A 27,356-nucleotide genomic window follows, 5' to 3' on the forward strand; every position below is an offset into this window, starting at 1 on the left:
GTTGTTAAATATCCCTTTCCTTTTGACATAGAAGATAAAGTAACTCACTCTCTTTTGGGTTATAACTAGGAATAAAAATTTAGTGGGGGTATTTCAAGGTTATCAATCTTGTTGTCAAGGACGCAATGCTTGTATATGTATTAATATTTTGTTTCTTTCTACAGCCTGGCCTATATGCCATTTGTTTTTATTATTATTATTAAGAGACAGATTGCCTTAGTTCTAGTTCTAGAATCACCATAGACGTCTCAGTCACAGAGATGAAGATAATAATGACTTCTGTTTATTTCAAGCTTTACCTGTAGAGAAAGTCTAGGATAACTAATAACTTGGTGCTATCAAGTAGGAAAAAGTTGTTTTTATGATCTCCACCCATCTCTAGGTTGGAAACTTAGAGTTCTGTGGTCCCGCACTCTGGTGGATGGTTCATAATCTGTCAAGATGAAATAAGTTACTGAGGAAACTGGTGCACTTATTTTAAATATAAATTATATAGTCTGTAAGATATAAAGACTGCCTAATTTATTTGAACACCATACTGATCTTGTCTTCTTTTGGAATGTTACAGGTATGGTATGATCCAGAAGGCTATCACTCCCTTCCAGCTTACCTCAACAGCCTGAATAATTTCCTCCTGCGAGTTAACATGTCAAAATACGATGCTGCCCGACATGGTAAAGTTATTTACATAGAAGCTCCTTGTATTGAATCTCTTGCTATTCTCCATGTGAAAATATGCATTAAACCCCGTTTCCTCCCCGTGGCAGTTATTTTATGGTATGTAAACCACAGATCTTTAAAAGGAGTTTCAAAGTAGTAACTACCACCAGATGGAACATTCTGGATAATCAATTTCAGGTTAATTTAGCTTCTTTGTTTATCAAGTCAGGATAATAATGCTGACTTTATACGTATTTCTGTTCTCACACCTCGTAGTTATATCTCACAGGAAAGCATTTTATAGTTATTTACTTGTACATAGGCTAAAAAATAAAGTGATAATGTTAATAAATATTATACACAAATCTAAATGTGAAATCAAAACTTTAGAAGTTCTACCAGAAACGAAGTGTTACCATTAATTGAGTACTTACCATAAGGATGCGTGCTTTGTGTAAAATATTGCTAATACTTAGCACCCTCTCGTGATGAGTAGTATTGTTTCCTACTATTATTTCTCTGGGAATCAGAAGTGGGATTTGAACCCAGGTTTGTTTGGCTCCCGCCGCTTCATTTTCCCAATACTTCTCTATACTCAACAAAGTATACTTCTGGGGTTTCTCAAGAAGCTTCCGCATAGTCATTTTTAAAAAATATTTACTTCTTTATTTGGCTGCAGCAGGTCTTAGTTGCAGCACATGGGATCTGTTAGTTGCAGCATGTGGGATCTAGTTCTCTGACCAGGGATTGAACCTGGGCCCTTTGTATTGGGAGCATGGAGTCTTAGCCAACTGGACCACCAGAGAAGTCCCTTCCATATAGTTTTTTTAAAGGGTTTGGAATTCAAAAGAGACTGATTTTTTTTTTTCTAATTCAATTACTCTCCATTTCATCTTCTTAAGCTTTGCTCAGATTATTTTCCCATATAGATCCCCCAAATAATAATAAAGATGGAGAAAATGGAGTAACATATTTGCTTGTCAACAGCCTGATAAATAGGCTAACAGACTGTTTAAAAAAGAAATACTGCTGTCTTCTCTTCTTTCACCTCCCTGCTGTCGTGCATAAGAGCATGTGCTGGGCATTCTGGCAATTGTGGAAGTAAACTGTAGAGTCAAATACTCATTCTAGGGACAGAATCTTTCAGAGTCTTCATTTCTGAGAAAACAGTATTTTTCCCCACTGCTTCGACATTTTCCTAGCAGCAGGAACCATGAAGAAAATAACAAGTTTGATAGATAGTGCTTAAATCCAGAGCATCAATAAAGGGTGTAGTCAAAAGTGGTAAATTAAGTTAAATGGTAAGTAAAGCCAGGTGAGTCTAGTGTAACGTGGTTTGAAATACTATTCAATGTTTGACTTTCACTAGGATGTGTTACTGAGAACAAAAGATGTTTGTTGCTGTGACAGTATAGGAACCATAGAAATGACTAGGAAGAAACATTGCAAAGGTATATAGGTAAGGAAAAGAGACAGTGCCACTCTGAAGAATCAGCTTTTGAAACCTTTATTCGGGTTTCATATATTATTCGTGTTCTTTACCAAGATGAAAGCACTCAGAATCACCCTGGATCCTGGCAGGCTTGTAGTTCTAAGTTACAGAGTATAAAGAATTAAGAATTCTGGAACATAAACTTTATGTATTGACCCTAAAAGAAATGTTTTTAATTTAAAAATAAGGCTTAGCTTGAATTACATGTGGAGACTGGTAGTAGTGTGCCTGCTATTTTTTTTTTATTAACTTTTCTTATATAGTCTTGTGAAAGTGGTAACTTTCTACCCTATCAGTAAGGAACTTGTTTTCTTTCAAAGAAGAAAGCCATGTCACCTTAAAATACTTTTATTACATTGTAATGAGTGTATGGGATATACCATAATAATGTTGTTTTTAAAAATCAGTTCAAATAGCCTCCTGCCACCTCCCCCTACTACACGAGGTGTTTTAAGCCATCTTTGTTGGATTCTACATGAATTGAGATTTTGCCTTTAGTTGTAAAATTGATTCTCTGAATTTTAACATGCTAATAAAAACCTTTTAATTAGCTTTCCTTTGCAAGTCAGTATCTGTTATATTCATGTGGTTCCCTCTAGTGGTTAATTTAACTTGAAAATTCTGTTTCTTCTTCCCCTAGAATACAAATTTACTTGTTTTCAATAGCAAATGTTGTACAACCAAGCTCTTCTCCAAAAATATTGACACATTGTTCTCTCTACCCTAATGTTTATTCTTATTGCATTACTAGCATTGGTCAACGGGAAGTTACTCATTTTAGGCTTACAAGTGTAGAAACTACAGAAAATGTGTTATTTTTAATGTATATTGTATATGGGGGGATAATTGAAATTTTGAGACTTTATTAGAGTCAATAAGCATTCATCGACTGCTCACTGTACTCAAGACTGTGGTAGTTGATAGAACCCACAGAAAAGATGGTAATATAGATTCCAAACTCTGATAACTTGATGCTGCTGCCAAAGATAAAGAAAAAATTGTTTCAGCAGCATTTTTCATATTGGAGTAAATGTATTTGTAAAGATTTCTCTGGTGAAATAGAGTATTTCTTGATTCCAAAATATCAATATAAGTCAGGAATAAGAGAAATGACTTGCCCTTGTCTATATTATAGTCCAGCAACAAGGTTTAAGTAGGTCCCAAGGAAAATTAAGTCTCAGTAAAAGACAACCATTAATTTGCACAAAAGAAAGGTGCTTTCCCCCAATGATTTAATTAAAATTATATGTCAAATTGATTATTATTGCTGTTAGTTTCTTTGTTTTGCTTTAACTTTTATATATTTTTCTTCAATACAGAACAGTTGCAGATTTTAACCTCAAAACATGTCATAATCTACTTAGTAAAAATTATTAATTTAAATTAATGGAAAGAATAGAGCTTTAGAATAGTCTATATTTGGTACCATGAAAGGGTCTTAATATCTAATATAATGAACATATACTATATAAGCAGTAAGTGAGAAAGTTCGTGCTCAGCTTTTGACTATATGGGGAAAAGTACATAGGAGATATCCTCACTCCTACCCCTACTGTTTCTAAAGTTACTCAGACAGCATAGGCAGGGTGGAAAGTGTCTGTTCTTTAGGAGATCCTCATGTAACTGGTCTCCCTTTGACTTGTTTCTTCAAATGCCATACAGTTCTAAAGTGCTTTAATACAAGCATACTTATTGCCAGATGGAGAGAAGAAACTGGAAAATAATAACTTAAATGTAGTAGATGGGACGCATGCTATATAAAAAGTGTAAATTCCTATCCCTTCCCCCCAAATTCCAAGCACCATGCGAAAAATGATTTGGGTTTTTTTCTGTGTGCGTTTGAGTGCCATCAGTTGTATGGTATTGATGAGATTGGGGTTGGGGGCTAGAGGGAATCATTTTATTTTAAAAGATAATAACCAAAGTAAAATTCTTTTGCAAGTATTACATATTATTCATGTAAAAATATTGGTATTCCTTTTTAAAAGTTTTATTGGAGTATACTTGATTTATAGTGCTATGTTAGTTCCAGGTGTTTGCAAAGTGAATCAGTTATACGTATACATGTATCCACCCTCTTGTTTTTTTTAAGATTCTTTTCCTATATAGGCCATTACAGAGTACTGAGTACAGTTCCCTGTCTGTGCTATGCAGTAGGTTCTTACTAGTTACCTATTTTATACAGTAGCATGTATAAAAATTAGTGTTTCTGATTAACTGAATACATACTAATGAACAGAACTGTCTCCTCTTTAAGGTATCATCATGTATAGCCATCCTTATCCAGGAGTGCAAGATCAAGAACAAGCCACGTAAGCAGATATATCTGGCCTGACTCCTTTCTCCTTGGCATATTGAGAAGTGCTATAATTAGAAATCACAGTTGTATCTGAATGAATGTTAATCTAGAAGAGCTGGTAATATAAGTCACTGACTGGGATAAAAGGCAGTTTCTGAAAGCGTGTAGAGTGAGGTTGTGAAGTAGAGCTTGTTGACTGTAGCTTCACAGAATCTGCTGCTTTTATAAGTCAAGTGCATAAGTGCTTCATCATTTCAACTTCCCTGCATAACATTTAAATATTGTATGATTTCTATGCTCAAGATCTATGTATCTCTTGCATATACCCTGTAACCCTTGGAGACTCAGGTTTTTCTATCAAATATCCCTAGTTGATTCAGATGCATTCAAGCTATTTATCCCAGGGTCATAGCTGAGTCATGTGGAAGATATTATCCGGCTGCCCTGTAGGAAGACTTATTTGTGTCACAGCCAACTCTTGTACTGTTTTGTTGATGGCTTTTTCCATGAATCTTCCTGAAAGGAAAAGAGTTCCCCAAACTTACGTGTGCTCTCCTCCCCCTATTGCTCACCGCAGAATGAGCAGCTTGATCGATATTTTAGTGGCCCTCTCCATCCTGATGGGCTACTCTGTCACCACTGCCAGCTTTGTCACCTACGTTGTGCGGGAGCATCAGACAAAAGCCAAGCAGTTGCAACACATTTCAGGCATCAGTGTCACCTGCTACTGGGTAACCAACTTCATTTATGACATGGTGAGTCACTTGTGTCTTTGCAAGAAAGACAGGGCTGATTTGGATAGTTGTTGTTGTACAACTGCTAAGTCGTTCGTGTCTGATTTTTTGCGACCCCATGGACTGCAGCACAACAGACTTCCCCTCCTTCACTGTCTCCCAGAGTTTTCTCAAACTCATGTCCATTGAGTCCATGATGCCATCCAACCATCTCATCCTCTGTCGTCCCCTTCTCCTCTTCCCCTCAATCTTTCCCAGCATCAAAGTCTTTTCCAGTGAATCGGCTCTTCTCATCAAGTGGCCAAAGTATAGTAGCTTCATCTTCAGCATCAGTCCTTCCAACAAATATTCAGAGTTGATTTCCTTTAGGGCTGACTGGTTTGATTGCCTTGCAGTCCAAGGGACTGTCAAGAGTCTTCTCCAGCACCACAGTGCAAAAGATCAATTCTTCAGCACTCAGCCTTCTTTATAGTCCAACTCTAGAAGACAGGTTTGTTTTTTGTTTTTTTTAACAAGTTTACACTTTATTTCTCAGGCATCCTGCTGAAAGCTGCTGGAAATAGGGATCACAGCTTTGACAGAGGGCAGGGGTCGGGGAGATCAGTCTCCTCTGTCCATGGAATTTCCCAGGCAAGAATATTGGAGTGGGCTGCCATTTCCTTCTCCAAGATGACAGTTTTATGTTTGAGACTTACTTGTTTCAGTTTGTTCAGATTATTACCACAAAGACAGTAAATTAAGGGAAAAAATTTGCATCAGGCTTATGTTCATCCAGTGGTTGGAAGAAAGAGAAATCTACCTGCCCTGCCCTTATCTCCGTGGTCTGAGGACCTTGCATCAGATTCCCCAGGACACTTGCTAGAATGCAGGTCACTGGTCCTCACTCCAGACTCATGTGATCTGTATCTTGGGAGTGGAACCTGGAAAATGTGCTCCAACCCCTTCACCAAGTTATTTTAAGTATGTTCAAGTTTGAAATGAGAGAAATGGAAGCTTAAAGCAGAATAGTCTTGCCTAGTGGCAACATATAAACAAGCTTATAAAATTTAATCAACTAATAGTGAAAGATCTGAAGTAATAGCCTCTGCTGAATGACACATTAGAGAAGATTAATAGGGAAAATAAAGAATGAATTTCATTGATAACTCTTATTTGCATAAATTGGTCTCAAAGTTCAGATGGTTTTTCTTGACTCCAAATGTGCCAGCATTGACCAAATGCCTGTGATGGGTATGTATTTTCCTGATAATTATGGCAAAATTGTCTGAGTTGCTATAAAGACCATTGGCTTGAAGGACTGAAGAGTAATTAACTGCCTATCCATTTGGTTAATGACTCCAGTGAGGTCTGAAATGCATTTGTTGTAGAAGTCTAATCTTAAAAAAAAAAAAAAAAAAAACAGTAATGAGTCCTGTGGACTTAATTGGAGCTTTAATGTGTCAAGAGAGCTTAAAGTGCACACTCCTATGAAGGGCTACGTACTACTCAGATTCTGTTATTGTATTTCTGGTCCTCATTCCAATTTTAGGACCTTTTCCTCTCTAATTAAATTACCATCTCTTTCATTGTGTACATCTTGCCACAAACTCCTCAGCATTTACTATTTCTCTTGTCAATGAAACACTGAATTCTTTGTTCATATCCCTGTGATTCCAAGAATGTGTAGTACCCACTGTCCTGCTGTTTTGCACAGAGTGGTTATCAGTCACACTGCTCACCAACCCTTAGAAATCGGCCATCTGAGAGAGTTCCAGCATTCAAAATAAAATCAATACTTTGAGGACTGAATCTAATACCAAGATGCCTGGCTGTCTTATCTTTTTCACTGAACCTCTGTCACCAAATGATCTCAAGTCTCAAAGTCTGGAGGCAGGAACGCCAGGGACTCGGAGTCTCTCTATAAAGATGGAGACTGGCTTGACCTCTTATTGCAGGAGATGCATTCAAGAGTGAAATCAATGTAAAATGAACTGAACATTACAAGCAACAAGAACATAGATAATAATTCATTTCTTGAAGTGTTTCTAGGTCAATTTGTTACAGTTTTAAACTAGATGGGCTATTGATTCAAAAACAGAAAAAACTTGCCGTATGTTAAACGTTGTTTTCCATATTCCCATAGGCCTTCTACTTGGTGCCTGTAGCATTTTCAATTGGTGTCATTGCAATTTTCAAGTTACCTGCCTTCTATAGTGAAAACAACCTAAGCGCTGTGTCTCTCCTACTTCTGCTGTTTGGGTAAGCTGTGGTGAAAGACGAATTTATAGAATTAAATGCTCCTAGATGCAAACCTAAATCTCATTAGCTAATTTACAAATGTCTTCGGGTTTCATTAGCCATGAGTAATGATTAGCAATATATTACACTTGCTAGTCCATAGTTTGTAAAGTGTAATACTTGTGAAAATTAATGTTGTTATTAATAGTATACCTATTATTAACGAGCACTTACTGGGTGCTGAATGTCACAGTTAACAATTTACATTCGTAATTTAATTTACAGCAAATGGAGTCTTTAAAATGATCAGAAAAATGTATAGACGTATGTGAATTTATGTATTAACAAATTGTGAGTATATATAAATATATATGATGTTAAAAAGTGAATATGTTCATGTATATTAATTTTTATTATTATGGATGCCTAAGAACACAGACATAAAATTGTTTCTGAATTAGGGTAATTAATACGAGTAGTACAGTTCAATATCAGCACTTTAGTAGCAGTTCTTTTTGCCCTGAATGTATGAGTAATATCCATTTAGTTAGCAATTTTAGCTGATGAAGGATCTGTCTCTAGTTTTACTTCTTTACCCCAAAGGTTACTCAAGTGTTTGCTCAAAACAGAACATGCAACTTCTAAGCATGCTCTGTCTTCTTAGCTAGCCAACAATGATGTCATTTTTTCCTCAACTTTAAATTATAATATATATATCTATTAAACTCATATTTCCATCCAAAAAAAAAAATCTCACCTGGGTGAGGTACCAGTATTGTATTGTTTAGTCGCTCAGTCATGTCTGACTCTTCACAAGTAAAAATTAATCTGTGGTTGTAATGACTGCTCAAGATTCCTTAAAAGTACGCTTCATGATTTAGTCATATGGTGACATTGTAAAATACATAACATCGTTATTGTAGGGTTAAAAAAAAGTGTGTACTTCAGTTTTTTTTTTTTTTTTTTGGCTGCTGTTAAAAAGAGAGATAAAAAAGAGGTCTAACTACAAGGCTTGACAACTCATCCTAATGTTTATTTTCACTTTGGAACACCATCTAAGCTATTTATTTATTTAGTAAAAGAGTAATCATGGTATGATTTTAATTCTTAGTATTATTAATATAAAGGTATGCCACATTTTCTTGGATGTACTTGCTGGCTGGGTTCTTCCATGATACAGGAATGGCTTTCATCACTTACGTCTGCATCAACCTTTTTTTTGGCATCAATTCCATTGTTTCCCTGTCGGTGGTGTACTTTCTTTCCAAGGAAAAGCCTAATGATGCGGTAAGGTCCTTTATTAGTCTGCTAAACTTCAGTGATTTGATTAAATGCTTCAACATGTTCAAGGTGGAAAGATTTTTTGTATTTCGCATTCTCTAAATAGAATAGAGGAATTTCATTTGATTGTATTAAATGTAGTAGAGGGGAAACTACGGCCTTTAAAAATTATTTTTAGAATTTTTAATTTAATGTCTCTGGTAGTATGTATCTAGTTTAATGTCTCTGTATTTTTTGGTGAAACACAGGCATCATTTTATTGTAGAGCACCAAGCAAGGAGTCGAGTCAGCTAAGGCTTGAAGGACATAAATTCCCCTAGTGGCTTTCAGAGAAGGGTTTTTTAAGACAGGGTGAGGGAGACAAGGTTGTGGGGTATGTGATCAGCTCATGGACATTCTTCTGATTGGTTGGTGGTCAGGTAATTGGAGTCAATCTCATCAGTCTTCTAATGCCAGTCATCTGGGGTCTTTGCGCTTGTGGGCAGCTTACAAGTTAACTTCTACCACCTGGGGTTTCAGTATCTACAAAACAGCTCAAAGGATTTGGCTCCCTGATTGTATTTATGCAATGACAAAACTATTGACATTTGATAGGGCTTGAGTAGAGGAATGGAGATATTCAATCAGATACTTTGTATGGCAGTAGAGAAATCATGCAGCCAATCAGTCAGCTAAACTTCTTACTTATTAACAAATTGTTATGCTATGGTAGGAACAAAGACAACATGTCTTAGTTTTATGACTATTAGTTAAGATTCATTTGAACATCCATAGAGAAAAAACCCAACCCATTCCCTTTCAGTCATGTAGTGGAATCTACTTCTTTGTAAGCATCACTTTCCATTCATAGCCAACAATTATGATTAGTGAGGAGGGAAGCCCTAACAATGCTGAACAATTGAATGGAAAAGAATAAAGAGAAAATGAAGGAAGGAATAGACAAGCATACTCCAGGAGGAATAAAAAAATTCATGAGCTGCAAGTGGTTGGTCCCAAGTATGAATAGCATGAAAATGTGCCATTTGCTCCTCTTTGAGATAGGTTGTTTCTCCTTCCATATCATTTTACCATTTTATTCCCTCTTCAAGTAGGAATTACCTTAGTTCCAAAACTTTACTAAATCCCTCTTTACTCAGGCATCTACCTATGTGTTAATTGCTCAGCCGTGTACAACTCTTTGTGACCCCATGGACTGTAGCCCGCCAGGCTCCTCTATCCATGGAATTCCCCAGGCAAGAATGCTGGAGTGGATAGCCATTCCCTTCTCCAGGGGATCTTCCCAAGCCAGGGGCTGAACCTGGGTCTCCCACATGCAGACAGATTCTTTATCACCTGAGCCCCGCAGACATTCTATCAGACCCCAGTAGCCTTGCTATTATTACACTCTGAAGTCCCCAGGGTTTGACCTGATGCCTTAGACAATCTCAATAATGTATATAATCCTTTTCCGCTTTTATTTTGGTAATAAATCTCCACCATTTGGTTATAGTAAATGTTTATATGTAAATTCAGCATGTACTTGCAATAATTACCAATCTAGATAAGCTTCTCAAGTTTCAGTATTTATCTACATCTAGTTTCACATTTTCATCAATTTGTTGAAAACTTAACACTGAACTTTTTTTTTCTCTTATTTCAGACTTTAGAACTTATTTCTGAAACCCTCAAGCGCATTTTCCTGATTTTCCCACAATTCTGTTTTGGCTATGGTTTGATCGAACTTTCTCAACAACAGTCGGTCCTAGACTTCTTAAAAGCATATGGAGTGGAGTATCCAAGTGAAACCTTTGAGATGGATAAACTAGGTGCAATGTTTGTGGCTTTAGTTTCTCAGGGAACCATGTTCTTTTTCTTGCGACTTTTAATCAATGAGTGGCTAATAAATAAACTCAGGTAAATACAATGAAAACAGTGTTTGAGATTCATGACAAAACTGAATGCAAAATGTTCAGAGAAGGGTCAATAGTCTAAGCTCTTCCATTAGTAAAATGGAAATGTTTTGCTCAAAAAACTTTAAAAGTTGTAACACAATTCACAATCTCTTTCATTCAGTAAATAGTTCTCAAGCCTTATTATGGTTCTGCAAGTATTGTAAAATGAGGTAGTAAAATTAAATTAGTCCAGTTGTTAGCCTAAAAGAGATCAAGATTCAGTGGTAGAGAGAAAACATGTACAGAAACATAAGATACAGTCTTTGAGCTGTGTTTAGAAGGATAGAAAGTAGAAGTGGGAAAAGAGAACTGTGTATGTAGATATTAGCAATATATTCGGAAAAAGAAGATTGTGTAAAATGATGACAGAATCATAAATAAACATCATTGACCCAACAATTCTATTCCTAGGAATTTTCCCTACAGATATGCTAACAAATATGCAGAACTATGTATGTATAAATTTATTCATCATAGTAACCATTCCTAATAGCAAAAGAATGGAAATAACCTAAATGTACTGCATTTGGGACTGGTTAAATAAATTATATTCATAATTTATAAGTGAAACACTATGCAGCCATTAGAAAGAATGATGCAGTTCACTATGTAATATTTGGAATTACTTCTAATATTTGTTAAGTGAGAAATGCAAGGTTCAGGGCTACACATGAAGTATATTACCATTTGAGTTTTAAAAGGGAAATACATTTTTATGCATTTGTATGCATAAACTATTTCTAATTATGAATGCCTCTGCTAAAAAACTGTATGTATTTGAAGGAGACTTTTCACTAAATATTCTTTAGTACCATTTTAATTTTAATGAATGAAGTGCATGTATTACTTATTGGAAATTAAGATTTAAATTAATAAAAGGAAAGACAAAAACAAAGATAGAAAAATTGGGGGACATATTTGAGAAATAAGTAATAAAATTTGATTAGAGCATAGACTAAATATAATGAAAGAGTAGGAGCTGAAGCATGGGGTTGAAAAATTATGGAGTATACTGACTGCTTGGTTAAAGAGTGATAGCTTGGACTTTACTCACTAAACAAATATTAATAGTAGCACATTGAAGGTTTTTTAACAGAGACCAACAATCAAATGGTGCTTTACGAGCTGTGATTTTGTGGAGGTAGTGCAGACTAGAAGGAAAGATTCAGAGACAATGGAGTGGTTTGAGGTTCCCTGATAAACCTAGTGAGAAAGAAAATGAAAGCCTATGATGGTAACAGAAACATAAAATGATAAATAACTGGCTGTTTTAAAAGTATTTCCAGTATTAGGATGCTGACTGCATTAGTGGACTTTAGAATGGGGAAGCTTCAAAGAAAATATCACAATTGGAATCTCTAGGGATGTCATTAAAAAAAAAACAGGGACATTGGAAGGAAGACCTAAATTGACTTGTTGTTTTGGTTTTTTTGGTATTCAGTAGACAAGATACTCAAGTGGGTTTGAGATTTCTTAGAGTTTTCAGAACTGATAACCTTAATATATTGGCTAGGTCCTAGGTAAGACATTCAGAGTAAAAAAAAAAAAAAAAAAAAGACTATAGAATAACATTAGTATTATTGATGACCAAAGAATAAATACGACAAATTAAAAAAAACAATGATCATTGATCATGGTCTTATAAGTGTTGAGTCCTACTAATGACTCTGGTCTCTCTGTTAGGAGTAACTTTCAAACCCAAACTAAAGTTCCTGGTTACTGAAATTAAGATTCTGACTTGTAATAGGGAATCTGTAAGTACTTAAGTCATTGAAAGCAAAAACTGTTTCTCAAATATGATAACAAATATTATTATAAAGAACAGCCATGCTAATTTTTAAGTTATTTAGCAAAATGCATAAAAAATTTAAAACAAACTTGGCACACTTTTGTGAAGTGAGAACTTTTAAAAAGGTGTCAAAACCAAGTGGTGTCATTTCAAAATTATTGATGCAAAATCATTGGGTTCATTTTTTAGGCTCTTCTTTAGAAAATTTAGCTCTTCATCTGTTATTGAGACAATAGATGAAGATGAAGATGTGCAGGCTGAAAGATTTAGAGTTGAGAAAGGTGCAAATGATTATGACCTGGTCCAACTCCATCGTCTCACAAAAACTTACCAACTTATCCACAAAAAGATTATAGCTGTAAACAACATCAGCATTGGGATACCTGCTGGGGAGGTAAGGAACAATGTTTTGTTTCAAACAATCCCTTATATGGAGGAGGAAACGGCAACCCACTCCAGTATTCTTGCCTGGAAAATTCCATGGACAGAGTAGCCTGGCAGGCTGCAGTCCATGGGGGTCGCAAAAGAGTTGGATATGACTGAGCATGCAGGCATGCATGCATCCTTTATGTTGACATGGTAAGTGACAAAAATTTTATCTTTCCTTAATTTTTTTCTAGAAATATGAAGTCAGCCTTTGAATATATTGATGAATTCTATATATATAATTTACATGTGTCTATGTGTTACTTATCCTGTAACCCTCCCCTCTTGGCAGGGAGGACTCACCATATCCTGATCCCCTTCCCAAGTTATTATCCTTCTTGAATGGACTTTCAGTCAAGAAGTCTGTTCAGGGAGCTGTTTTCAACTCTTCGTTTTTAGGCCTCTTCAAAAGACAGCATGTAGAAGTCAGTTGTCGGAACTGAGGTCCTAGAATTGCATTCATATTCATATTATTGCTGTTTTCATAGAAGCAGTAGTAAGACAGCTTTGAAAGAAGAAAGAGAATGTGGGTATTTCCTTTTTTGCCGAGGCGAGCTGCAAACTAAACACATCAAATTTATTCAATCGGATAAAGAGATTATTGCTTCAGTTACTTAGTAAAGTTGTGATTTTGTATGAGTAATTTTAAATTTATAAATGCAGTTACTTTGTCAGGTTAGCACATCTGCCTTATTGGATATTCTGTCATGTCACACAGAGGCATGCTAGAGTATAATATGTAAAAACAAGTCCTAGGTATATACACAGATATTCAGATGGTTAAAGGAAAAAAAGATACTTAAGCACCCATTTGTTTTAAAAGTGAAAGCTTTATCCAGTGCCAACAAAGCACTGCAATATCCAGTGATTTATTTTTCTTGATAATTTATTTCACCCAAGGAAAGGAAGAAAAGAGATATAATAGTAACGTGTCTTTGGTTTGAATTAGTTTACATCTTTTTTTTTTCTCCCTCAAACCAGTGCTTTGGACTTCTTGGGGTGAATGGAGCAGGAAAAACCACCATCTTCAAGATGCTAACTGGAGACATAATTCCTACAAGCGGAAACATTCTGATCAGAAATAAGACTGGGTATGAAAAACAATTGCTTCAAATTATCAAACAAAACATAATTAAACGAGAAAAATAATTAAAGTGAACTTTTGCTGTTACTTTGTGGTTATATTATTAAATCCTTAGGAAAAAAACAGCTACTCAAATGCGTGGAAATTTTTAAATTTTTCAGTGTGACTATGATGGTGGGATCATTTTACATCTTTTTACGACTCACCAATCACCACAACCCAAACAGAACTACCCTCTCAACATCTGAGGGGCTTCCCAGGTGGCGCTAGTGGTAAAGAACCCACCTGCCAAAGCAGGTAGATGTAAGAGGTGTGGATTCGATCCCTGAGTTGGAAAAATACCCTGGAGGAGAGCACATCAAGCCACTCCAGTATTCTTGCCTGGAAAACCCCATGGACGGAGAAGTCTGGCAGGCTGCAGTCCATAGGATCGCATGAAGTCAGACACAACTGCAGTGACTTAGCATGCACACGTACCCAGCATCTGAGGGCTAGGAGGGAAACATCTTTAGAAAGTCATTCATGTTTTTGATGCTTTTTATTCAGGTCTCTGGCTCACGTTAACTCTCACAGCTCATTAATTGGCTACTGTCCTCAGGAAGATGCTTTGGATGACCTGGTAACCATAGAAGAACATTTATATTTCTATGCTAGAATACATGGAATTCCAGAAAAAGATATTAAAGAAGTGAGTATAAATGTGAAGAACTAGTTTATTTGAAAACCATTTTTGTTTATGCTTCCCATCCACCCACCCTCAAGACCAAGTTGATATCTGGAAGACTATGACAATTTTCTCCTGACAGTGATAATGGAGGCAGTATAGCTTGATTATATATATATATCATAAATGCACCTATGAACTCAACTTTAGAAACATCTTGGCCTGTATTTGTTCCATTATCTTTTAAAAACTGTCGAATAAAGAATGAGATTTGCCTTAGGTTCTGGACTGTGCCTTGGTTGGTGAATGCTTATATATCTTTTAGTGTTCATATAACCATTGAAACTTGAAACTACCTACAAAATGGGCTTCCCAAGTGGCTCGTGGTAAAGAATCCGCCTGCCAGTGCAGGAGAAACAGGAGATGTAGGTTAGATCCCTGGGTTGGGAAGATCCCCTAGAGGATAGAATGGCAACCGACTCCAGTATTCTTTCCTGGAGAATCTCATGGACAGAGGAGCCTGGTGGGTCCATAGGGTGTCAGAGAGTTGGACACAACTGAGTGTCCGACTGAGCATGCACAAAATGCCCAAGTGAAATAGAATAGATTACAATTTGGTTTTTGAAATGTGCTTTCGTACCTCACTGCAATTATTTGCCTTTTTAATGGAAGGACTAATCTTTTGGGCAGTTTTCTCTATTTTTGCAACCCTCGGGGACTTCTTAAATCCTCCTAGGATTCCACTATTTGCCAGAGCTATTTAAGTACTTAAATAGCCACAAGAACCCAAGATTCCTAAGTTAATACACTACAGTTTTGATACTGGGTCATTTTTAAATAGACCTAAAGCCTTTGTGACAGCTCACCCCACAGTAAGAAAAAAGATGAAACAGTGATGACAATCAATAAGAAACCTGCCTTGTAAAGGGATGAATTCTGTTTTAGCTCTTTGAAGCTTAAAAGTAAATCCTGTGTCAATACAGCAGAAAGAACCATTGTAAACACATACACACATACACGCACATGTATTGGGGGGACAAGAAATCCCATTTATGAATGAGCCTCCACAGAATTGCGTTTATCTCTAAATGAACTATTCATCTTTAAGTGAACCTTTGAAAATAAAACTAAAATATGTATTTCTCCATTATAAAACTTTCTTTTCACAAGTAGCTCTTTTCCCATTTAATGCTTTAAGGGTTTTGGTGAGGGAAAATCAACAAGTCCTTTTTTCCACCCACAGACTGTTAAAAAACTCCTTGGGAGACTTCACCTGCTGCCCTACAAGGACAAAGTTACCTCTATGTGTAGTTATGGCACAAAAAGAAAATTGTCTACTGCACTGGCCTTGATAGGGAAACCTTCCATTCTGTTGCTGGTAAGAGAATCATTGTGAAAAAGGTCATTGCCCAATTAGAATCACATATTCAATTGTGTATATAACATTTCATTATCATTATTGCAATAACCACTTACTGAGGTCTCATTAGGGGCTACCCTGGTAGCTCAGCTGGTAAAGAATCCACCTGCAATGCAGGAGACTGCTACTCGATTCCTGGATTGGGAATCACTATGCTGGTTATTTTGTAAAGCACTTCACATATACTGTCTCATTAAGGAAATTTATACCAGGTAATTTGTTGCCATAATAATATGCCCTCAAAAATATTTTTTGTCTGAAGCTATGGCTCAGGTAATTTCAGAGGAAACGTGGGAATAGGAAGTAGCTGAAATAAATTCAGGATGTTCAGATGAGTATGTAAAACTATGACAGAATTTGATTCCCAGTTGTTGACGAAATCAGTTGTATTGGTAACTGGTCAGGTGAATTAACACATTTTCCAACTTCTACTAAAAAGGAAATATATGATTTAGGACAATGTGTTGTGCTAAAACGTTATCTCCTTGTTGCTTAAAAACATGAGTTACCTAGCTTGAGATGCAGTCTTGAAAATATGCCATTCTATTTTACCTGAATTTTTTGGAAGCAAGAAATACATGTCATGTTAATATATTGATTAAAAGCTGAAAAATTAAATTGATCACCTGGAAATATAAGTTACTCTAGGGGTGACATAGCATTCTGTTCCCCAAGCCAAACCTTGTGAAGTGTTTATTTCAGAGAAATAAGCTGCCCTTATTTTGGAAGATCCCTTTCATTCAGGGACTTCCAAAACTTCAAAAGAGGCTTAACTATGCAATAAAATCACCAATTATAAATCACCACATTATTTCAGGGATTAAGTAATATAGAAGATCAAATCATTTTAACTGCCCAGTTAGAATAATGCATAAGCCCTCTCTTTATAATACCGGAAGCATATAATGCATTATGTTCCTGCCAATTGACACTTATAATGGAATTCTATTGTATAAGTGTCCCTTAAATTGAAGAAAACAATCCTTAGGCACCCCTATGAGATAATAGATGTAAAGTGCTTTAAAATGTTAAAAAGCTCTATGCAAATATTATGCGTTAATGAGCTGAATTGAAATCAGGCCATGAGAGAAAGATACTATATATTTTTTATATATATTTACTATATGTGCCATTGTCTTCAAAAATAGGAACAGTGACAATATAATCTTTACTGTTTCCCCAAACTAATACTCATTTCTTTCTCTTAATTTCAAATTAACCCCTTGCTATAAAAATAAACCTCTGTTGATTCTATCTGCATACTTTCCATTTTAGACATATATTTTTAATTTTTACTTAATCTTGACCTACAGTTTGATTTTTTTAATCATCTGTCAGGATCAATTATTGCTTGTTTAGCTTCTCCATTGCTACATTTCTAAGTTTATGCCTGAATAGTTTTTCAGAATGTCATTTATTTTAAAATGTAATTTATATCTTTCTATTTGGCATTTTCTGCAAATCTTGCTTTTATTTCCCCAAGGAGTATTAAATTTCAATTAATAACATAAAACTGAAAATACACCTCAATCATATTAACAAAAAAATTGCATTCTCTGTGCTTCACATGGCATATTATCTATCACTTATAGGCACAATTCTACCATCAGGACCAAGGCAGCAATCTTGTTGATGTAGCTTCAGATATATGTGTGATGATATAGTATTAAATATAAAAACTATGGCTTTGTCAGTAATTGAAGCAGATTTTTTCCCAAGAAATATAAGAGACATGTGTAAAGTAACAGAGTATCAACTTCACTGAGGCACTTCTTAAAACAGATTGACAATTTAAAGTGATTAATTTTGAGCTTTTTGACAGCAGCAGAAAGAAGCCCATTAAGTATAAAACAAGTTAGTCACAGGACCTCGAAAAGTGATTTCTGTTCTAGGCAAGTGAGATGCAATGATTCATGTAAAGAACCTCATCAAAATTTAATTAATTTGATAAATTCTTCTTGTAACTTTCTATTAAGGATGAACCAAGCTCTGGAATGGATCCTAAGTCAAAACGGCACCTCTGGAAGATCATTTCAGAAGAAGTCCAGAATAAATGTTCCGTCATCCTCACTTCTCATAGGTAAATTGGGTGTGGAACTTTAGAGTCAGATGACAGGTGAGGGGACATAATCCTGTGTAACATATATTGAGAGTGAATTCCACAACTGGATTAAAGTATTTTATGTTCATAGTCAAAAGAGCAAGTCAAGAGGATTTCCTGGTGAGATCCCAGCTATTGTGGTTGAACAGGGCCTAGCAATCTATTAAAAAAATAAAATTTCCATAACTTTTGACCCTCTTAACTCAATCATTCCTCACTATTGCCTATCACATAAAATTTAGCATGTTTTGGCTCAGTGTGCAAGGCCTTTTATTATCCAGCCTCACCTAACTTTCTGGTCTTTTCTTCCTATCAATCAATCTGAGTGATTCATGGTTCCACATACACTCCCTGCCCTTTCCTATCACCATGTCCTGTCTTTGCTGTGCTTTCTACTAGAGTTGTCTTTACACAAAATCTTTCCAAATTCTAATCTTACTAATCCTTTAAGAACTAGTCCACAAGCCTCCTCCATTAAGTAGACCCTTCCAATCAACTAAGTAAAAAAGCTACTAAAGCTTTTTATCTGTGCCTTTCTTATAAGATTGGCCTTGTATTACGTTTATCCTTTCATTATAATGATCACATAGTTAGAAAAAGAACTAGATATATTTAGAACTGAGACTTATTTATATCCTATATACTAACCTTGCCCCCAACCACAGTATATGTTCTGAAGCCAATCACTGATTTTCCATTAACTTTTGTGTTTAAGTGGACCTAAGACCTCAAGATGATACCTAAGATCTCCTCCAGTATCATAGTCCATGAAGTCAGAATTATATAATCAAGTACAGGTTAACTGGTTATAAATACAAAAACATAAAAGCTAACTGAGGGACTTCCCTGGTGGCCCAGTGGTTAAGACTCTGTGCTTCCATTGCAGGGGGCATAGGTTTGCTCTCTGGTCAGGGAACTAAGATCTTGCATGCTGTAGGGTGTGACCAAAAAAAAATTTTAAAAGTCATCTGAATATTGAGTATAAGGCATGATGAAAACAACTTAGTATTATTTTGGAAATATTTCATATGAAATGTAGGTCTTAATTCAAAGCTTGAAAGAGCTTGAAAGAAATACTGTTTGATAGAGCAGCAATCCAGGTGAGCAAGATGGCCTCAAGTTTGTAAAGAAACAGTAATAAACTCTATGCAAAGACATTTACGTTATATGTTAAAAGATTTTTTTGTTCTTCAAAGGAAAAGACAGTCTAAGGGACTCAAATATTCAAACAGTATTTCTAAGGTGCCATAAAGAAAAGAGTTAAACTTATGCTTATGAACTTAAGCCAATTTTCTGTGCCCAGAATGCTGACGTGATTCTGCCTTTCAGCATGGAAGAATGTGAGGCTCTCTGTACAAGGCTGGCCATTATGGTGAATGGAAGGTTCCAATGTATTGGATCACTGCAGCACATTAAGAGCAGGTAAAGAGCAAACGCATTGTTTAACACACGGTGTAGAGTAATCGATCTACCAGCGCTATACTTGCCTTCAAAGATTATCTCAGCAGCCTATCCTACAATGCGTAGTAAAACTGGAATGGAGAAGCTAACCATTGATTCATTTTGAAGTTAAATAACAGTACTGAGGGTTGAATGTTTTTTAATTAATAACCCCCAGACCTAGAAGGCCTAAAAGCTAATAATAATGATAATATAATAATGATATGATTATTATTCCCCAACCAAAATACTCTCAGGAAGTAGTTTCAAGAGTTAACTCTGTAACAAATTAGATCTTGACAAGTACATGAAGGCAGTGATTTTTGTCTAGTATGTTCATTTGTCATTTGCATAGGCTTTCAGTAAGCTATTTAACATTTTACTACGTTTAAAACCTTTTAACCAAAATACATTGGGGAGGTGTACATGAATATCATGCTATCAAATTAAAATTAATATATTTGCCTGAGTACATATGCATTTATACATATCCATGTTAATCTTCAAACACCATGACATTCCTTTATATCTTTATCTGTACAACAGCTTGACTTTCTTACAAAACAAAGTTGATCAAGATATGAAAAAAGGATGAAAAAGAACTTACATGTTATTCTCAGAGAGTCTGCTGCGACTTGTTTACAAACACTACTTTTGATGCAAAAGTATAAAGTATAAAAGTTAACAGTTATATTGGTTTATTATTTATTTTTAAAACTCCAGTGATTTTAATCTTTACAGTTGATATCAAATCTTCAATAATTTGGCTCTCAAGACCTTCTTTGATTTAAATTATAAAGTATTTAGCCCCAAAATTTGACATCAATTCCTGGTGGCTTAGATGGTAGAGAATTTGCCTGCAGTGTAGAAGACCCAGGTTTGATCCCTGGGTTGGGAGGATCCCCTGGAGAACAGAATGGCTACCCACTCTAGTATTCTTGCCTGGAGAATTCTATGGACAGAGAAGCCTGATGGCCTACAGTCCATGGGGTCACAAAGAGTCAGACACAACTGAAGGACAGAAGACACACCAATTCATGGATGCCAAAGAAAGCCAAGACTTTATGTTTTATTTCTAATGCAGCTTTTGTCCAAAGGATCTGACTTTATATACTGGTAGAAATAAAAAGTCATGGCAGTGTACTATTTCCAGTTTGCAACATGCCCTGAACTTTTTATTGCAAAGTGATAGTCTTTGTGTAGGAAAAGGGCCTGTAATGGTCAGCTTGGGTCCTGTTTCATTATCTAGAATTCCAGGAGAGCTGTTTCAGCAAAACATAACTCATATTGTGTTTTGCACTTCTTTCTAGGTTTGGGCGAGGATTTACTGTTAAGGTTCACGTGAAGAATGCCAGAGTGAGCATGGAGGCCCTCACAAGGTTCATGCAACTGCACTTTCCAAAAACATACTTAAAAGTAAGTAAGAGATTGACTGGTTTTGATAGTTGTAATAGGGTAGTGGATGTTTGTTGTTTTCAAGTTGACCATACCTTTATTATTCATCTTAATATATTTATTAGTTCAAGATGGTTAAGATATTATGAAGCATACTTAGTATGAACAAATAAAATCTTAAAATTAAGTTATATATTTTTGTAGCTGCTTAAGAGTGTCATAATCCTTTTACATACCGTTATTTCTTCCTCACAAAGGCTTATGACCATATTGTATTAGTTTTCAGATTGGATTGTATACTTAAGTAATTTATTGGTTATATATGTCAGAGAAGTGAGGGATGACAGATACATATGACCAAGGGCTTTTCTTCTTAGAAAAAAAAAAAAAATTACAGAGTTCCTGTCTGTATGTCACAGCTAGAAGAGATTATCTCCTTTACTTTCCTCATTTGAAAAATAAGCCCACAAAGTTTTGAGGAGAACTGCTTGGAAATCGAGTGCTTCAATCACATACTACCTGAAATATCACTCAATTAATTTCATCTTACATATATGTATTAACAGAATGGGCACACACAAATGTATACACATGAGTCTCACATAATACACATTTAAATGCACTTGGCAAAAATGTTATCATTATATCATCTTTGATGTGCAGGTAATTTGTACAAGATGATTATAGCAAATAATTATCTTAAAACGAAAATCAGGTGTGGAATGATGAAAAGAAATTAGAAGACTTGGACTGAGATCCAGCTCTACCTGTGTGATTCCAGCAAGAGATTTAAAGTCTCTAAGCCTCATATTCATATTTTATAAATACTGTTGACATCTTCTTCACAAGACTGGTGTGAGAACGAAATGATAAAATATTCACAAAGATGCTTCATGAACTGTCAGGCACCATATTAACATAAAGTGATTCTGGAAAGCAAAATAGAGAGCATTTTTAAAAACAATTCTTTACCTCTACAAAATACTTTTGCCTCAACCTCTGAAACCTAAACTAAGTTCTCCAGGAAGAAATAGCTTTTACGATTCTTATCAAAGACCATTTTCTATGATCTAAATTAAAATCAAATTTAAAATGAAAAAATGCTTTATTTTTGCACAAATCGCATTGGTCATAGTGTTTTTCTTTCAGTGAACTTGAGATTGTATTTGTCCTGGTCTGTTCCTCATGGGACCAGAGCTTACAAGACAAGTGCAGTGATGATAAAAGTTTGATGTCTTCCTATGTAGACCATTCTTTACAAGTACATGATGGCTTCCAGATCTCTAAAAGGGAGATAGCAAAACAATAATTTGAAAGTAAAAATAAGTAAGATGGCCTGACTGCAGTGACAGGTGTGATGTAAACACAAATCCATGGGAGGGACTAGACAGTAAGCAAAGGTATGAGAAGAGGAGTTTCCAGTAATAATCTTGATCTGACCCACAACGGTTACAGGGGTTGATTATGGAGTAAAAAAACATCCTAACCAAACTAATATTTAGGAAAGATTATTCTAACTACTTTGTGCTGGAACATAGGAGTGTATATGGTTTCTAGGCTTCTGAAGAGGCTCTTGCAATAACTCAGATATGGAATGATAAGCATCAAGTTAATAATATTGATGGTGCACATAGAGAGGAATGGTTACATTTGAGAGGAAAAATAAATGGAAAAATAAAGGAAAATAAATGGGACATGATAACTGATAAAATACTCAGAAAAGCAAGATGTTAAAGATACTCCAAGGAAATAAGAATAGAGTACTAAGTTGATGGTAATACTATGGACTAAATAAATTGAAAAGATTTTCAGAGTTAAGAAAGAATGTGGCATTATTTGAATGAGATTTCTCCTAGACAATGCTTTTGAAATCTTCCAACTTTAACCAATATAAATTGAACAACTAATCCTTAGCCTTTTAGAACAATTCTATTGTTAAAAAAAAAAAAGACATTTCTAAAAGTTATCTCTGAAAAAGCTTATGTGAACTTATTGTAATCTGACATTAGCAATATCATTCCACAATATTTTTTCTAGGCAAGATTATAGTCACTTTCTAGGTACACATGAATGTAGAATGTTTTGAAATTTTTATTAGCTTTTTGATTTGTTTTCTCTCAGACATTCACAAAACTTATCTCTCTTCAAAAGCCATTAGTTTCCAAGCATACACATTATTTTTCCAGTTGAGCTATTTCAAATCCTAAAAGATGATGCTGTGAAAGTGCTGCACTCAATATGCCAGCGAATCTAGAATACTCAGCAGTGGTCACAGGACTGGAAAAGATCAGATTTCATTCCAATTCCAAAGAAAGGCAATGTCAAAGAATGCTCAAACTAATGGACAATTGCACTCATCTCACATGCTAGCAAAATAATGCTCAAAATTCTCGAAGCCATGCTTCAGCAGTACATGAACCATGAACTTCCAGATGTTCAAGCTGGATTTAGAAAAGGCAGAGGAACCAGAGATCAAATTGCCAACATCTGCTGCATCATCAAAAAAGCAAGAGCATTCCAGAAAAACATCTACTTCTGCTTTATTGACTACGCCAAAGCCTTTGACTGTGTGGATCACAACAAACTCTTAAATTCTTAAAGAGATGGGAATATCAGACCACCTGACCTGTCTCCTGAGAAATCTGTATGCATGTCAAAAAGCAACAGTTAGAACTGGACATGGAACAACAGACTGGTTCCAAATTGGGAAAGAAGTATGTCAAAGCTGTATACTCTCACCCTGCTTATTTAACTTATATGCAGAGTACATCGTGCAAAATGTCAGACTGGATGAAGCACAAGCTGGAATCAAGATTGCCAGGAGAAATATCAATAACCTCAAATATGCAGATGACACCACCCTTATGACAGAAAGCAAAGAATTAAAGAGCCTCTTGATGAAAGTGAAAGAGGAGAGTGAAATAGTTGGGTTAAAGCTCAACATTCAGAAAACTAAGATCATGGCATCCGGTCCCATCACTTCATGGCAAATAGATGTGGAAACAGTGGCAGACTTTATTTTGGGGGGCTCCAAAACCACTGCAGATGGTTACTGCAGCCATGAAATTAAAACACACTTACTCCTTGGAAGGAAAGTTATAACCAGCCTAGACAGAATATTAAAAAGCAGAGGCGTTACTTTGCCAACAAAGGTCGGTCTAGCCAAGGCTATGGTTTTTCCAGTAGTCATATATGGATGTAAGATTGGACTCTAAAGAAAGCTGAGTGCAGAAGAATTGATGCTTTTGAACTGTGGTGTTGAAGAAGACTCTTGAGAGTCCCTTGGACTGCAAGGAGATCAAACTAGTCCATCCTAAAGGAGATCAGTCCTGGGTGTTCATTGGAAGGACTGATGATGAAGCTGAAACTCCAATATTTTGGCCACCTGATGTGAAGAGCTGACTCATTTGAAAAGACCCTGATGCTGGGAATGATTGAGGGCAGGAGGAGAAGGGGATGACAGAGAATGAGATGGTTGGATGGCATCACCGACTCAATGGACATGATTGGGTAAACTCTGGGACTTGGTGATGGACAAGGAGGCCTGGTGTGCTGCAGTCCATGTGGTCACAAAGAGTCGGACACGACTGAGTGACTGAACTGAACTGATCACTTCCAGAGGAATGAATTTCAGTGTGTTTCTTAGCTCTTGGTCAAGTTATGTCTAGTTTACTCAGGATTACCTGACATTGATAAATAAATTTTTTTTCCCACCTTTGGTTCCCACAGGATCAGCATCTCAGCATGTTAGAATATCATGTGCCAGTCACTGCAGGAGGAGTAGCAAACATTTTTGATCTTCTGGAGGCCAACAAGACTGCTTTAAATATCACAAATTTCTTAGTGAGTCAGACCACTCTGGAAGAGGTAGGCTGGATACCATGGTCCATGTACACAATGTCACATTAATACATTCTGATTATTTATTTATTTTTTTAATTTAATTATACATAATTATTTCTTTTTAATGACCTTCAATTTATCTTTAATTGAAGCAATATTTAATCTTGCACCTGAAAAATTTAGGTTAATTTATTTTTAAGTGCATTTTGGGATGTTATTAAAAAATGTGAAGAGTTAACTAATTTTAATGGAGAAAAAATTTTTTTTCCTTCCCTAAGACATCTGTACCCATCAGTTGTCTGTATATGTAAAGCAACAATTATTTTCATCTATAAAACAAATAACTGTTAACACTTTCTTTCCGTTCTCCTTGGAATGTTTCTTAAATAGCATTTCTATTGATTTGCTTTCTAGATTAGGGGAGGATGTGCTTATCTAGTGAGATTTTGGTGCCAAAGCTTTAGATCTGCTAGATTAAGGCAACCAAAATGGTAAATGCAGAATTCTTTTATTTCATTCAAATCATCTTAGTTACATTTATATACAGTAAGTGGAGGCTTCATGGAGCATCCTCCTTTACCTTTGCACTGTTTTAGTTTTATACAGTTCAACCAATCTGACATATAGAGCATCTGATTGTACCTGTCACTGGAGAGGGCCTGAAAGGGAGGCTAAAGTGGCCTCCAAGTCTTGCTGCATCTTACAGAGAGTTTTATTTATGGAGAGTTAAGGCAATTATGGCTTTGCCAACACAGATTTATCCTTGAACTTGTAAGCAGTTGCCAGTATCATGTCTCTCAAAATTTTCTGGATGAATCTATGACTAATAGAATTGATGATTTTAAACAAAGTCATAAAGATCTGCCTGTTAAATAGTAAGCATAAGGAACATAATGTGATATTTGCATACAAATTTTATTTCAGTGTATTAATTCTTAAAACTAGTGAAATTTCTCTCAATGTCATCATAGAAATGTTTGATAGGAGCTTGGATTGGGTTCCTTATTTATACTTGAAAGATATTGATACAGATCAAATAGATGCAAGTATATATATGGCTATAGGTGTTCAATTATAATTTTAGATTTTATCATTTATTATGATTATAAATGTAGTCAAAGGTACTATTTTCAAACCCCAGTTAAATTTCAATACCTAAAGGAAGGATCCCTAATGAGAGTTTGTGTATGTATTCGGGTGTGCCCCTATGAAATCTGGGGCTTCGCAGGTGGCACTAGTGGTAAAGAACCTGCCTGCCAGTGCAGGAGTCATAAGAGACACCACCAGTTTGATCCCTGGATCAGAAGAACCCCCCTGGAGGAGGAAATGGCAACTCTCTCCAGTATTCTTGTTTGGAAAACACCATAAACAGAGGAGCCTGGTGGGCTACAGTCCATGGAGTCACAAAGAGTTGAACACAACCAAAGCGACTTAGCACTGTGAAATCTAGTTTTCTTTTTATTTGCTCTCCCATTGTGCACACACCACACAAATGCACACCCCTTATTTCTTCCTTTGGTTTACAAGTGCTAATGGCTTCATTTCCCTTGAAAAATCAGGTTTTCATCAACTTTGCCAAAGACCAAAAGTGCTATGAAACTGCCGACACCAGCAGCCAAGGATCCATCGTAAGCACTGACTCTCAAGACGACCAGCTGTAGACTCAGTACCTCCAGCAAAATCAGTCTCAGCAAGTGGCCAATGGCTTCATTTTGGGGAAGAGGCACAGAAGATACAAATTCCTCAAAATATTTAATCTTAAAGTATTATACTGTATTGGAAAGTTGCAACTCTGTAAGACTAGCCAGTAACTATAAATGGAAAGTTTTCTTTCTAAGGTCAGTGAATGTTTTTGCTACTGAATTGAATTCCTATCTGCTTAACACTGTGAGCATGCTAGTGTGTAAGTTGCTGACTCTTATGCAAAGGTGAAACCACTGAAGATGAATGTCTTAATTTATTACTTTCAATAAAATGGCAGCTTAAAAGGAACGGTTATGAGTAGTTGAAAAGTAAGAGTGGAGAAGAAAAGTAAGGTAGCTTGGTAGAACTGGGAAAGCAAAGAAAATAATTTATTTTCAGAAAATAACAGAATGGATATCATCATGAATACACGAATCTGTTATGAGGTCTAAAGTGCCAAGAGCCAGATTAATTAACCTTGGCAGTAAGGAGTGGGTGCAATGTCTAGAGTGTGTGTGTATGTTATTTTCAGTACCTGTAAATAGAGGGAGACTTTACTGAACCCCCCAAAATGCCTTTCTACAAGAATGTTATAGGAGGGCAGTTTACCCTGGTGGTAAACAGAACTACAATGTATTCCCACACTGCCTTGCCAATAGTAAGGCACAGGGCAGAGCAAGAATCTACTTGCTCTACAGGGGAAATGGCTGTGTCAGCTGGGTGGATACAAGTCCTGAAAGACAATAGAGAATAGTTGCTGGCAGGCAACATTTTTCAAAACTGTTCTGGAAAGCTTCATATTCTGGGTCTTTCTGCAGGAAACATTCCTAGGGAAGGAAAATGAATATGAAGACAGTTTTCAATTAATTACCCAGCTGACCCAGAATCACATATGTG

The 27,356-nt window shown here is 35.9% G+C and overlaps 1 protein-coding gene across 1 annotated transcript in view; it reads left to right on the plus strand.

The window, feature by feature from the left end:
* ABCA12 (ATP binding cassette subfamily A member 12) overlaps positions 1-26,535 on the plus strand; it is a 191,089-nt gene extending 164,554 nt beyond the window's left edge. The window contains exons 39-53 of the mRNA XM_065927669.1: positions 569-674; positions 4,410-4,464; positions 5,029-5,206; positions 7,308-7,423; positions 8,530-8,689; positions 10,323-10,576; positions 12,593-12,797; positions 13,811-13,920; positions 14,460-14,601; positions 15,821-15,955; positions 17,974-18,077; positions 19,428-19,520; positions 20,849-20,954; positions 24,663-24,800; positions 26,336-26,535. Coding sequence (XP_065783741.1) covers positions 569-674; positions 4,410-4,464; positions 5,029-5,206; positions 7,308-7,423; positions 8,530-8,689; positions 10,323-10,576; positions 12,593-12,797; positions 13,811-13,920; positions 14,460-14,601; positions 15,821-15,955; positions 17,974-18,077; positions 19,428-19,520; positions 20,849-20,954; positions 24,663-24,800; positions 26,336-26,437 — 2,004 coding nt within the window. The 3' untranslated portion in view covers positions 26,438-26,535. The remainder of the gene's footprint in view (positions 1-568; positions 675-4,409; positions 4,465-5,028; positions 5,207-7,307; positions 7,424-8,529; positions 8,690-10,322; positions 10,577-12,592; positions 12,798-13,810; positions 13,921-14,459; positions 14,602-15,820; positions 15,956-17,973; positions 18,078-19,427; positions 19,521-20,848; positions 20,955-24,662; positions 24,801-26,335) is intronic.
* The last annotated feature ends 821 nt before the right edge of the window (positions 26,536-27,356 follow it).

Source organism: Muntiacus reevesi, chromosome 3 (genome assembly GCF_963930625.1).
Source record: "Muntiacus reevesi chromosome 3, mMunRee1.1, whole genome shotgun sequence".
NCBI lineage: Eukaryota > Metazoa > Chordata > Mammalia > Artiodactyla > Cervidae > Muntiacus > Muntiacus reevesi.